At 45.3% G+C, this 13,806-nt stretch overlaps 1 protein-coding gene across 1 annotated transcript in view; it reads right to left on the reverse strand.

Annotated features, from left to right (window-relative positions):
* Positions 1 to 1,001: 1,001 nt before the first annotated feature.
* Positions 1,002 to 13,806, reverse strand: part of TINAG (tubulointerstitial nephritis antigen) — a 113,092-nt gene continuing 100,287 nt past the window's right edge. Inside the window, exons 10-11 of the mRNA XM_089694144.1 lie at positions 4,820 to 4,859; positions 1,002 to 1,980 (exon numbers count right to left, since the gene is read on the reverse strand). Coding sequence (XP_089550270.1) covers positions 1,849 to 1,980; positions 4,820 to 4,859 — 172 coding nt within the window. The 3' untranslated portion in view covers positions 1,002 to 1,848. The remainder of the gene's footprint in view (positions 1,981 to 4,819; positions 4,860 to 13,806) is intronic.

Here is a 13,806-nt window from a genome sequence, read left to right on the forward strand (position 1 = left end):
CACTGCTTGCTCACAAGGCTAAGGTATGAGGGTTGGAGGTGGGGAGCTAGTTTAACATTTTTGTTTGGGAAATGATAAAAAAGGCTATATCCAGCGCCCTAAAAGTTATGTGGGATAGCCATCCACCATGTAAGGATATATAAATAATATACATTTAAGCCTCCAGTTCAAAGTCCAGAGTGGGAATGGCCATTTATTGAATAGCTATAAAGGTAGTGATGCAGACATAGCTATAGCTATGCAATTTGCCAAAAAGAGCTCCTGGTCCCATTTGGTGTTACAACCCTTGGTGTGATCTGGAGAATGGTTGTACAAACACATATCCATCCATCTGGTCAGACATATAAAGGGGGAACCGCCAGACAGCAAGGAGAAAAATGTCACTCTGGATCACCACACTGGGGAGAGCCAAAAACAACCAATAAAATGGCCACCACATGTATACAGGAGCCACTGGAAAGGATGTCACCGGCAAAGCTGTAGACCGGAGGTGATATTTTAGCGCTGGTTCCAGCTGGTGTAACAGGAGCTGAAGAGGACAAGGACTCCGGGGACAATACTTTTCAAAGCTTACAGCTTATTTTTCAAATCTGAGCATTGTTAAGGATAAAGTGTTACTTTAACATTTTTGCTTGCCAGTGTTAGAGCAGTATAGGCCAATTTCTTAGAATAACTAGATGTGTGTGTTCCTCAATAAAATTCAAGAAAAAAAATACAACATGTATAAAAGCTGTATTTTTTATTGCTATTCTTTAAAGTATTTTTAATGCATACAATGTAAGTACCTGAATTTGACCTGGTATCAGCCTCTTGCAGTCCCTGTACATCAGGGAGGGGAGTGAGAAGCAGGAAATAGAGCCAGTTAGTTGTGCTGCACTGAGCCTTACTGGCAGGAGGAGAGAGCAGAGTGACCAAGAGGTACGTAAGTACATCAGTGTTTTGCTATTCCTTTCCCTGTCTAGTCACAGGGTAGGGATACGTAAAAGACCTGCAAGTGAAAGTGAAATAGCAGCCGTTTATTTCTGGATAGGGCTGTTTAAACCTTAGACATGGATGGAAAAAAAACACATTTTTTGGGAAAGAAGACAGCTCCCATATATGTATTTCATCTGTGTATTGCTCTTTTAGCTTTAGTGAGACTTTTGTACGGCTGGCAAAGATTAAACATATTGCTGATCGTTTCACGAGCATCTGAGTGATTCATTTTAATATTAATAATAATGGCACTATAGACCCCATTTGCAAACAAAAACAACAGTCAATTTATAAACAAAAAATCAGTGTACTAATGCTATGAATGAGGAATATGTTGATCTTCAACATTACCTATTGGCAGACTGCATATTTTAAGAAACTAAAAGCTTTCCAAACCTCCACCAGTTAATTCTGATTGCTTTCCTGAACATTCTTTTAATGTAAATAATGCTGTTAGGGCTTTGCAAGACAGAGAAAAAGAAATCACAAAACACTCTTTGATCTGAGTATTGGACTGGCTTCACACAGAGTAATTTCTCTAACACTAATATCTACATGCTATTAAAAATAAAAATGATATAATTAACAAGTCACAATTATTTCAAGGTTTACATTATGAATATCAAAGGTTTATTAGAAATACATTTCCCAAAGTTAACAGAACTTTCAGTAGATCAAAAAATAAATTAGGATAATAAAAGGAATATGCTATAAAATATGAATGCTAGTGACAAAATAACCACTGGATTTCATAAATATAAGCTCTGAAAAGTTAAATCTAAATACAACTAAATAGTACTACTATAATTACATTGTTTATGGTATTGCATTTTTTGTGTAATCCACTAATTATGATCAATTAAACTAAATGTCTTAATAAAAATGCGCATTAACATGACACCAAGCTGCTATGATCAAGCTTTCAATTCCACACTCATTTTTTCCACGATGAATTCTGAAATATCCATTTTCACCCCAAGAGCTTCCCCAAGAATTTGCAACGATCTGAAAAACATATTAATAAAAGGAAATTATTTACTTTTCTATAAGTTAGCATTTTTAAATGAAGACTTGTTTTGTAATTTAAGGGCATGTCATATTCACACTAAGCTACTGACATGCATTACTACCTATACAACTATTCCTAATCCTGCTTTGAATGTAACTCCTTGGATGTCACACTAACCAATTAGCTTCATTACTACTATGGTGTTACTGGCCTAGAACAGTCATAGAAGTCATTGGATCCAGAACTTGATCTGGGTCCAGGTGTAAATAAGTGAAGAAACTGTACAAGTAGCATGACAGCCAGAAAACTGCAGACTGTACACCAACATGCCGAGTCAGGGATTTAAAAATTAAAAACTCCTTGCCCTAATAAACATTTTCAGCATCCTCCTTTTCAAAGACAATTATTGTGAGAAGTGCCTTCCAGGAAAAGAGATAGCCCTTAGGCAAACATTTTTGATTGATCTGAGTTCTATAGCCTGTGTTCAATTAGCATGACATGTCTCTAGTTTTTGGCACCAAACACTGGCACTGTTAGATCTCTGCTCAAGACTGCTGAAGCTTTGCACTAATTGTTTGAGTACAGAAAGTTCCTCAAATGGCAGGAATAATTGTAAGTTAGGTTGTAATAGTTAGGGTACATTTCTTATACAAGTGTGAACCATTAATTCAGATATCCAGCATCTGCTGGAACTTTAAATATCAACTTCAAAGCAACAGTTTGGCCTTTGCTGATGCTACTACAATAACAGTAAATGTACTTATTCATTAACTTTTTTATTTCTTTATACTCTGTTTAAAAAGTGACAGCTGTCTCAATACAATAAAATATTTTGTGGCTGGCTAGTGTGTTTAAAAACAGAGCAAACAATTAAATAGTAATATCTAAACATAGATAGAACACAAAGATTGTCTCCACCTAACAAAACTAAATTTTTTTATTTTATTTGTACAGGCAGTATTTTTTATTTAATATAGTTAAAAAATGTCCAACAGTTAAAATATGCAGCTTTATCTGCCTTGCTTTTTGCCTGTTTGAAAGCATGTTCTTAATGTAATTGAAATATGTATACTGTATATGAGCTAATGTATCACTCAGAAGAATGTGGAATTGTGAGCTCACATTCGCTCGTGACTCAGCTGACCAGGGTCAAAGGCTAGGCATTCCATTTTGGGTTGTTCCTTATTTCCTGCAGGGAACCTGCAAAGTGTTTGGCCAAGAATTTTCCATTCGTGAACTTTGTGAAATCTGGGGATTCACCACTAACCCATGGTAGCAGCAAACCCAAACCTCTGCCTTCTGTACAGACTTAAATATTTAATTTTATGGATTGTTAAAGTAACCCTGTCATTGGTTTAAAAATGTAAAAAAAAGTAGTACCTGCAAAGGAGAGGGGTTTACAAAAAATGGCCTGCCACCCATTCCTTTTTTTTTTTTTTTTGTCTAGCAAAGCAATGGTCTCTTTACATTCATTACACTGGTGTGTTGAAAACCCCATAAGTTCCCACACACTACAGTTCTTTCTGCAAGCCCCTGCTTTATTACTCTGTCCTGTAGTGACGTGGGGTCAGAGGAAACAACCACAGGGCACAGTGGGCAAGGCAGGAATCTGAAACAGCAGACAATTGTAGCTTTTGAACAAATGCACTCTCCTTTTGAAGGTCCAGCTTCTTTACATTTTGTGTACATTTTAACCCTAGAACAGAGTTGGTTAACCCTAGGAGTATCAATAAATGTCTTTCTCGATAATATAATGGAATGTATATTTCAAACATATTGTTGTCTGTTTCTTTTTTGTGAATGTATGAATAGTAAATTGAAAGTAACCAGCACATTTAGCAAAGCAAGTATTTATGTCACAATTGTAAGAAAAAAGCCTCCTCTGGTATCTAGAATTAGAAAGAAACATTGGTGTTCCTGTTGTGGATAACCAAATGTAGCTATATGTCTCATGTATAACTAAAAATCTAAACAAACAGAAGATATTGAAAACAGCATATAGAGATGTACTGTAGTGTGCCCCAAAAGCACATAAACCCTGCCCTACCCACTCCTGCCACATATTAGCTATTAAAGCCACCCATCATAATAAAGGATAAAAATAATTAGAAATATTGGGCAGAAGGAGTTGGGCCTGAACTCTCATCCAAAAATACAGAATGCGATTTCCATAATATTACAGTAAGGGTTTAAATGTTCCTGGATTGCTCTATAAGCTAAATAAGCATAGACATCATGTTTTTCATTATCCTTTGCCTTTGTAGAACTTTAAATTACCAAAGGTTTATTATAAAAATAAAAAATATTAGCAAGAGGCACAGTAAAGACTTACGTATAGTAGCACATATTTGTAGCCCTTTAAAATTTTACTCCTCAGATGTCCAGTTGGTAAAACCAGCTGACAGCACAGTATATTTTTTGGGCTTCACATTGTGCTTGGTTTATAACAAAGCAGCTGTCCTATTTATGCACTTTCTACACCAATTTGTAATTCAAATGTTGTCATTGAAAATCATGTAAAATGCATGGCAAATGCCAGAGATGCATTTTAGATGTAACTCTAATGCTTCTTCTCCTTCTTCTCTGAAGATATTAGACAATGACCTTTGCTAATATAAATAAAACATTAGTTATAAAAAAAAAGTTTATGAATGCATGTTTTTCCAAATGGATCACTTTTACTAAAATATGGGTTTACATTTTTATAAGCATGTTTTTTCTTACGTCAGCTTTTAACATCAATATACACTCATATAGTTGTAAATAATAAATGTAGTCTCTTTCGTTTATTAAGTAAATTAATGGTTAATCAATGTTATGCCAGAATAAACTTACCCAGAACTTATCCTTTTCTGAGTTTCCTAGTGTCCCCCACCTAGAAAGAACATGGTGTAACAAATTACAGTTATACAATTATCAAACATTACCAAATAAAACGTTGCTTTATGGGTATCTCTTCCTAGCTCAGTTTTGCTTATGATAGATTTTGCTTGGCTATAAACCGTCCAGTTTCTCATCATAGTTCCATTTCATAAGTACTACAGGCTCAATTCACTAAGGGGTATTTTCCTCTTTAAAATCTGAGATAAAGTAGAGTTTTTCAAAAACTATTCAGCTACTAAAATAAGGCATGCTGTGTTTCATCAAAACCATTTGTGGTATTTGTTTCATGAAACCATTTGATATTTTATCTCATGGCGTGATATCCAGGATTAGAAGCTCTGTCAGTTTTTATTGCTAAATTAAATTAAGTAAATACAAAATGTCTTTATAAATGTCAAATTTTGAATGAAAATAGTATCAAAAACCACACACACATATAAACACCTTTCTTCCACCAATATAAAAGACAACATTGTATTATGTTAGGAGTGATTGGGCATTTTTTTGCAGCAAATGATGTACAGTGTATGCTGAAAATGAGTAAAAATTAAAAATTTGTGAGTTTTCACCCAAAAATGAATGTTTTTCAGTGATGTTACGTGCTCCAGTGGCAACTGCAAAAGAAACCTTTTCCTCGCTTTGAGGTGATTTGTTGTATCAATATGACAGGAAATACACAGACATCTCCTTAAAGTGACACAGACAGCAAAAAAAAAAAAATTACAAGGGGCTTAACCTTTTTCCACTATATCCAAAAGTTATATATACTTTTAGGAAACATCTCAAGATGCATGTTATGATATTCCCAGGCAGATTTCGCAGCTCCTCCATTTAGTAAAACACTTTCACTTCCTCTATTTAAAGCAACTGTATCTCTGAAACCTTCAGCTTGCATATCTGTTCTAGGTCTGTATGACAGCATACAATGAATATTAATTGCAGCGCTAAAAATACAAGGAAGAAAAAAAATAATTTCTATACACTCAACATGAGAATGGATAGCAGTCCCACTAAATCAACTGAATTCCATTCCCCAATACCTAAATACAACCTATCCACATCAGATGATATTAAAATCTTACATCTGTATAAGTCAGATTAATTATTTATAGGAATGGACTTCAGCTGGTTTAATGGGACTACTATCTAGAGATGAGCGAATTATTCAAAAATTCGATTCGGCTGATTCGGCGAATTCGCGGAATAAATTCGATTCGAGTCGAATATATTCGCTGTGAATTTAACTTATAAAAAGGGTGTTTCTAGGCTTCAGAGAGCCTTTATATTAGTCCAGAACACTGTACCTTTAATTTAAATGCCCTTGGAGTCTGCTGGGGAAGAGAAATAATACTGTCAGTCAGTATGACATGCAGATGAGTGCCGTCGATCTTAGAATCACCGCACACTTCACTCATTTGGGCAGTCACAGGGCCAAAACCAGAGTGTGGAGCCACAGTGTGGCGGTGGAGGCAGCAGCAATGGGAGGCCATACAGCACCCTATGAAAAAATGGAACCCACCAGCAGTGTGAGGAGACCTGAAAGTGGCACATGGCAGAGTGTGGCGATGGAGACAGCAGCAATGGGAGGCCGTACAGGGACCCATGACACACTCTGGACCTGGCAGCAGCATGAGGAGGCGGTACAGGGGCCCATGACAGATTACGGGCCTGGCAGCAGCATGAGGAGTCGGTACGGGGGCCCATGGCAGATTACGGGCCTGGCAGCAGCAATGGGAGGCCCGTAATCTGCCAGCACCCTATGACAAAATGGAACCCACAAGCAGTGTGAGGAGACCTGAAAGTGGCACATGGCAGAGTGTGGCGATGGAGACAGCAGCAATGGGAGGCCGTACAGGGACCCATGACACACTCTGGACCTGGCAGCAGCATGAGGAGGTGGTACAGGGGCCCATGACAGATTACGGGCCTGGCAGCAGCATGAGGAGTTGGTACGGGGGCTCATGGCAGATTACGGGCCTGGCAGCAGCAATGGGAGGCCGTACAGGGACCCATGACACACTCTGGACCTGGCAGCAGCATGAGGAGGCAGTACAGGGGCCCATGACAGATTACGGGCCTGGCAGCAGCATGAGGAGTCGGTACGGGGGCCCATGGCAGATTACGGGCCTGGCAGCAGCAATGGGAGGCCCGTAATCTGCCAGCACCCTATGACACTATGGACCCACCAGCAGTGTGAGGAGACCTAAAAGTGGCACATGGCAGAGTGTAGCGATGGAGACAGCAGCAATGGGAGGCCGTACAGGGACCCATGACACACTCTGGACCTGGCAGCAGCATGAGGAGGCGGTACAGGGGCCCATGACAGATTACGGGCCAGGCAGCAGCATGAGGAGTCGGTACGGGGGCCCATGGCAGATTACGGGCCTGGCAGCAGCAATGGGAGGCCCGTAATCTGCCAGCACCCTATGACAAAATGGAACCCACCAGCAGTGTGAGGAGACCTGAAAGTGGCACATGGCAGAGTGTGGCGATGGAGACAGCAGCAATGGGAGGCCGTACAGGGACCCATGACACACTCTGGACCTGGCAGCAGCATGAGGAGGCGGTACAGGGGCCCATGACAGATTACAGGCCTGGCAGCAGCATGAGGAGTCGGTACGGGGGCCCATGGCAGATTACGGGCCTGGCAGCAGCAATGGGAGGCCATACAGCACCCTATGACAAAATGGAACCCACCAGCAGTGTGAGGAGACCTGAAAGTGGCACATGGCAGAGTGTGGCGATGGAGACAGCAGCAATGGGAGGCCGTACAGGGACCCATGACACACTCTGGACCTGGCAGCAGCATGAGGAGGCGGTACAGGGGCCCATGACAGATTACGGGCCTGGCAGCAGCATGAGGAGTCGGTACGGGGGCCCATGGCAGATTACGGGCCTGGCAGCAGCAATGGGAGGCCGTACAGGGACCCATTACACACTCTTGACCTGGCAGCAGCATGAGGAGGCGGTACAGGGGCTCATGACAGATTACGGGCCTGGCAGCAGCATGAGGAGTCGGTACGGGGGCCCATGGCAGATTACAGGCCTGGCAGCAGCAATGGGAGGCCCGTAATCTGCCAGCACCCTATGACAAAATGGAACCCACCAGCAGTGTGAGGAGACCTGAAAGTGGCACATGGCAGAGTGTGGCGATGGAGACAGCAGCAATGGGAGGCCGTACAGGGACCCATGACACACTCTGGACCTGGCAGCAGCATGAGGAGGCGGTACAGGGGCCCATGACAGATTACGGGCCTGGCAGCAGCATGAGGAGTTGGTACGGGGGCCCATGGCAGATTACGGGCCTGGCAGCAGCAATGGGAGGCCATACAGCACCCTATGACAAAATGGAACCCACCAGCAGTGTGAGGAGACCTGAAAGTGGCACATGGCAGAGTGTGGCGATGGAGACAGCAGCAATGGGAGGCCGTACAGGGACCCATGACACACTCTGGACCTGGCAGCAGCATGAGGAGGCGGTACAGGGGCCCATGACAGATTACGGGCCTGGCAGCAGCATGAGGAGTCGGTACGGGGGCCCATGGCAGATTACGGGCCTGGCAGCAGCAATGGGAGGCCCGTAATCTGCCAGCACCCTATGACAAAATGGAACCCACCAGCAGTGTGAGGAGACCTGAAAGTGGCACATGGCAGAGTGTGGCGATGGAGACAGCAGCAATGGGAGGCCGTACAGGGACCCATGACACACTCTGGACCTGGCAGCAGCAAGAGGAGGCGGTACAGGGGCCCATGGCAGAGTGGCGAAGCGTAAGCAGCTTAAATTGAAGGCCATACAGAGGCCTATGTTAAAAATAATAACATGTTTGGGGCATGATTCATGGCGCATTTAGTCAGTTGTGTCAGGAACTGGTGGTTTGAAATCCAGACTAATCCACGCCTGATTCATTTTCACAAACGTGAGTCTCTCCACACTTTGGGTGGACAGTCGTGTCCTCCGCGGAGTTACAATACCTCCTGCCGCACTAAACACGCGCTCCGATGCCACGCTACTGGCCGGGCATGACAGCCTTTCAAGGGCAAATTCAGCTAGTTGGGGCCAAAGGTCAAGTTTCGTTGCCCAGTAGTCAAGGGGATTGTCTACCTCGGTTGGCAGGGTGCTGTCCAAGTAGGCCCAAGCCTGTTGTTTGAGGTCCTGCTCCAGGTCCACCTGATGCTGCTGCTGCTGCGGCTGGTTAGTAGTTTCCTCACTGCGCTGGTGAAGAAAGCTACTCATCATCGACTGCAGACTGAGGCAGCCACTGCTGGTGGAGCTGCCACTGCTCCTACCACCCCACCCCTCCCCTGCTGCCATGGCAGCGGAACGCGAGCGCACAGGGCCCACAGTGTCTGAGGATGGACGTTGGCGCAGAAAGGCAGAGACCAACTGACTACATAGGTGGTTTTTATAGTACGTTATTTTGTCCTCCCTCTCAGCAGGTGTGAAAAAGGCCACCATTTTTGAACGGTAGCGAGGGTCCAACAAGGTGGACAGCCAAAAGTCATCCCTCTGTCTGATGGTTATTATTCGGCTGTCGCTACGCAAGCAACCGAGCATGCTATGGGCCATTTGTGCCAAGGAATGCGAGGGACTCCCTGCCTCCATCTCCACAGCATACTGCCACGGTACGTCTGGGTCCTCTGTCTCCTCCTCCTCCTCTACCAGATGCTCCTGCTCCTCCACTCCTGTCCGCTGAGTGGAAAAACCACCCATTTCACTCAATAATTCCTGAGCACCAATGTCCTCCTCTACCTCCTCCTCTTCTTCCTGTCCTGCCCCCACAGGGGTCATGTGGCGTTGAGATCTGTGCGCCACGTCTACCGCACCCTGACCAGCCATTGTTAACAGCATTTGTTCCAGGACGTGCAACAGAGGAATGACGTCGTTCATCCCATAGTCCTGCCGACTCACGAATAGCGTGGCCTCCTCGCTATTCGTGAGCCTGAGCAAGCGGCAGGTGTCACGCATGAGCTGCCAATGGCTGACATCGAAGTTACACAGGGGAGTACCTTTATCCGCTTGTAACATCAGGAAATCGGTGATGGCCTTTCGCTGTTCGTAAAGGCGGTCTAACATATGTAGGGTTGAATTCCACCTTGTTGCAACGTCGCAGATCAGGCGATGCTGTGGAATTCCATTCTGCCGCTGCAGCTCAAGGAGGGTGTGCTTTGCGGTGTAGGAATGGCTGAAATGCATGCAAAGTTTACGTGACATTTTAAGGATGTCTTGCAGTGGGATGGTGGATTTTAGGAACCGCTTGACAACCAGATTGAACACGTGAGCCATGCATGGCGCATGGCACAACCTTCCTTGACGCAGAGCAGACACCATGTTCTTTCCGCTGTCGGTCAACATGGTTCCGATTTTCAGTTTGCGCGGAGACAGCCATCTGTCGATTTCTCTGTTTATTACACTCAGAAGTTCCTCCCCTGTGTGACTACGTTCGCCAAGGCATACCAGGTGCAGCACAGCGTGACACCGTTGCGCCCTGCACATGTGATATGCCGGTCGGGTAATGGGACTTGGCACGGGGGTGGCGGCTGAGGACACGGCGGAAGAAGAGGTGGTAGAGGCGGACATCTTTTGTGGACCAAGGACGTGCAAACGTGGAGGCAAAAGCGGCGTGACCTGTCCAAGTTGCTGGTGCGGCTGTGCCGGCACCACGTTCACCCTGTGGGCCGTAAATGAAATGTACTGTCCCTGACCGTAGTTACAGCTCCACACGTCGGCGCTGCCGTGCACTTTGACAGAGACCGACATGCTCAAAGACTGGCCCACCATCTCTTCTACATGTGAATGCAGGGCTGGCACTGCCTTTTTGGCGAAGAAATGCCGGCTTGGCACTCTCCACCGCGGCGCGGCACAAGCCATCATTTCTCGGAAAGGTGCTGAGTCCACCACTTGGAAAGGGAGGGACTGCAGCACCAGCAACTTGGACAGGAGGACATTCAGCTTCTGCACCGTCGGGTGCGTGCTCGCAAACTGTTGTCTCTTGGAAACGGATTCCAAGAAAGACTGCTGACAGAATCCGTGAAGAGGAGTAGCAGGAGAAGGAGCATCTGAACGAGCGGAAGATGCCAACGAGCGACAACTCCCCTCAGCAGAGGTGTTGGAGCCTTGACTGGCTGATAGAGGGCGATTGACGTCGGGTGACGGAGCAAGTAAAGGAGCGGGTGATGGAGCGGGGGCTGGGGCAGGCAGAACCGCCGTATCTTTATCACGGTTTTCCCAGGCCACCGAATGGCGACGCTGCATATGCTGACGCAACGCTGTAGTCCCAACATGGGCCCCCTGGCCACGCTTGACTTTCTGGCCACATAGTCGACATACGGCTACGTTTACTTCCTCGGGCGGCTTGACGAAAAATTGCCACACCGCCGAGTAGGAAACTTTGCCCCCGCTACTCCTCACTGGCTGACTGCTACTTCCTCCGTGCACACCGGCACCACTACTGGCCGTGGTGGTAGGCTGCAGTGGAGCTGGTGCTCTACTCCGTGGCCGTTTGCCTCCACTGACACTGCTGCGACCCTGCTGCCTCCTGGGCAACCCACCGACTGTTTTGCTCGCTGCCAAGCTGGCACCCTCTTCTCCTGATGATGCGGAAGCAATAGCCTGATGACGACGAGGCTGCCAAGTGCGATCAGCCTCATCATCATCAATTAGGGTCTCCGCCTCACTACTAGCCCCCTCGGCTGCGTGTGGGTCAGGAGACAGACCTGTCTCTAGACCGACTACCGAGCCACTCTCCTCGCCAGTACTTCTTCGCCTGGCTGCTGAAGAGGCGGATGTCTCCCCCCGTTCCTGACCGCCCTCTGTTAGCTCTTCCTCACTGTACAGTGGGGCTGAGCCCACAGCATGCGATACTTCGCTTGGTGAGGGAACACCAAAGGACAGGGGCAGGTAGAGGACACGTGATTTCAGTGGGCTTGCTCCCGGGCCATGCCAACTAACGGTTGTGTCTGACGTACCCACCGACCGTTGGCTGTAGGTGTCAGAGGTGACCTGGGAAGAGGAAGACGACCGAGCCAACCAATCGATGACGGCAGGGTTGTCGGTGGAGACACGACCGCTGGATGACACCGGGAGCACTGGCCTCTGGCTGTGACTAGTGCTGCCTCGACCCCTTCCTCTGCTGCCACGTCTGCTCGCTCCTGAAACATTGCCTCCTCTGCCACTCCTCTGCGTGTTGTCTGACATACTCTTTAATTCAACGATTCTGTGTCCCTGAGTAACGATTCTGTGTCCCTGAGTAACAATGCTGTGTCTGTCCCTGAGTAACACTTCTGTGTCCCTGAGTAACAATTCTGTGTCCCTGAGTAACAATTCTGTGTCCCTGAGTAACGATTCTGTGTCCCTGAGTAACAATTCTGTGTCCCTGAGTAACGATTCTGTGTCCCTGAGTAACGATTCTTTCCCTGAGTAACGATTCTGTGTCCCTGAGTAACGATTCTGTGTCCCTGAGTAACGATTCTGTGTCCCTCAGTAACAATTCTGTGTCCCTGAGTAACGATTCTGTGTCCCTGAGTAACAATTCTGTGTCCCTGAGTAACAATTCTGTGTCCCTGAGTAACGATTCTGTGGCCCTCAGTAACAATTCTGTGTCCCTGAGTAACAATTCTGTGTCCCTGAGTAACATTTCTGTGTCTGTCCCTGAGTAACAATTCTGTGTCCCTGAGTAACGATTCTGTGTCCCTCAGTAACAATTCTGTGTCCCTGAGTAACAATTCTGTGTCCCTGAGTAACAATTTTGTGTCTGTCCCTGAGTAACAATTCTGTGTCCCTGAGTAACAATTCTGTGTCCCTGAGTAACGATTCTGTGTCCCTGAGTAACGATTCTGTGTCCCTGAGTAACAATTCTGTGTCCCTGAGTAACGATTCTGTGTCCCTCAGTAACAATTCTGTGTCCCTGAGTAACAATTCTGTGTCTGTCCCTGAGTAACGATTCTGTGTCCCTGAATAACAATTTTGTGTCCCTGAGTAACAATTCTGTGTCCCTGAGTAACGATTCTGTGTCCCTAAGTAACGATTCTGTGTCCCTAAGTAACGATTCTGTGGCCCTAAAGTCTCTGTGGCCCTAACTCTGTCCCTAATACACAGAGGTCTGTCTCTCTTGAATGACCGGAGGCTAATGGAGAATTCTAAGATGGCTGCGATTTATAGCTCCACCATTACACAGTGCTGGCTGGCTGGCTGCTGATTGGCTAATGCGATCACATGTCATGAATGAATGCATTATGGGTCAGCGCGCCTTGTCTGCGCGCCTTCCCAGAGATCCCCGCTCCGTCGCCACACATGTCGCCGCCATTTTTGGGAAAATTCGATTTGTGCATCCGAAGTTTGCTAATTTTCGGATTCGGCGCGAATCGAATATTTCCTAATCTTCTAAACGAATTCCACTTCGTCATGTTCGATTCGCTCATCTCTACTACTATCCATTCTCATGTTCAATGTATAGAGATAAATTGTTTTGGATGCATTGTATTTTCGTTGTTCACATTAAGGGTTTGTATATAGCCTATCATGCTAGCAGATCACTTGTATCTTTAGTTTATTTTGACTATAGCGCTGGCTTTTATTTTCTCTTTTTGTATGACAGCATAGTAACTGGTATGTAGCAAATTATGTTACAAATAATAACACAGCATTTCTCCCATTAAAGGTTCATTTTAAAATTTGCTAAGTGCTATTTATGCTTGATGACATTTGAATTTTGCTAACATAATATGAAGGGTCACTGTAAACAGATGGTCAAATAATAAGTAATAACAAGTATGATGTGAATGGATAAGGTCTAAATCTAAGCCAAGCATAAATATCACATTTAATATGCACCCAGATATGAGTGAATAACATCTGCTGCACTGTTGTGTCACCAAATTGATTTACATAATACCCTTCAATACGTTTTAACACATCTATGTGCTGGGTTGTTTTCTGTTGA

This window comes from Staurois parvus, unplaced genomic scaffold (assembly GCF_062004578.1).
Source record: "Staurois parvus isolate SC_StPar_1 unplaced genomic scaffold, SC_StPar_1.0 ptg000652l, whole genome shotgun sequence".
In the NCBI taxonomy this organism is placed as follows: Eukaryota; Metazoa; Chordata; class Amphibia; order Anura; family Ranidae; genus Staurois; species Staurois parvus.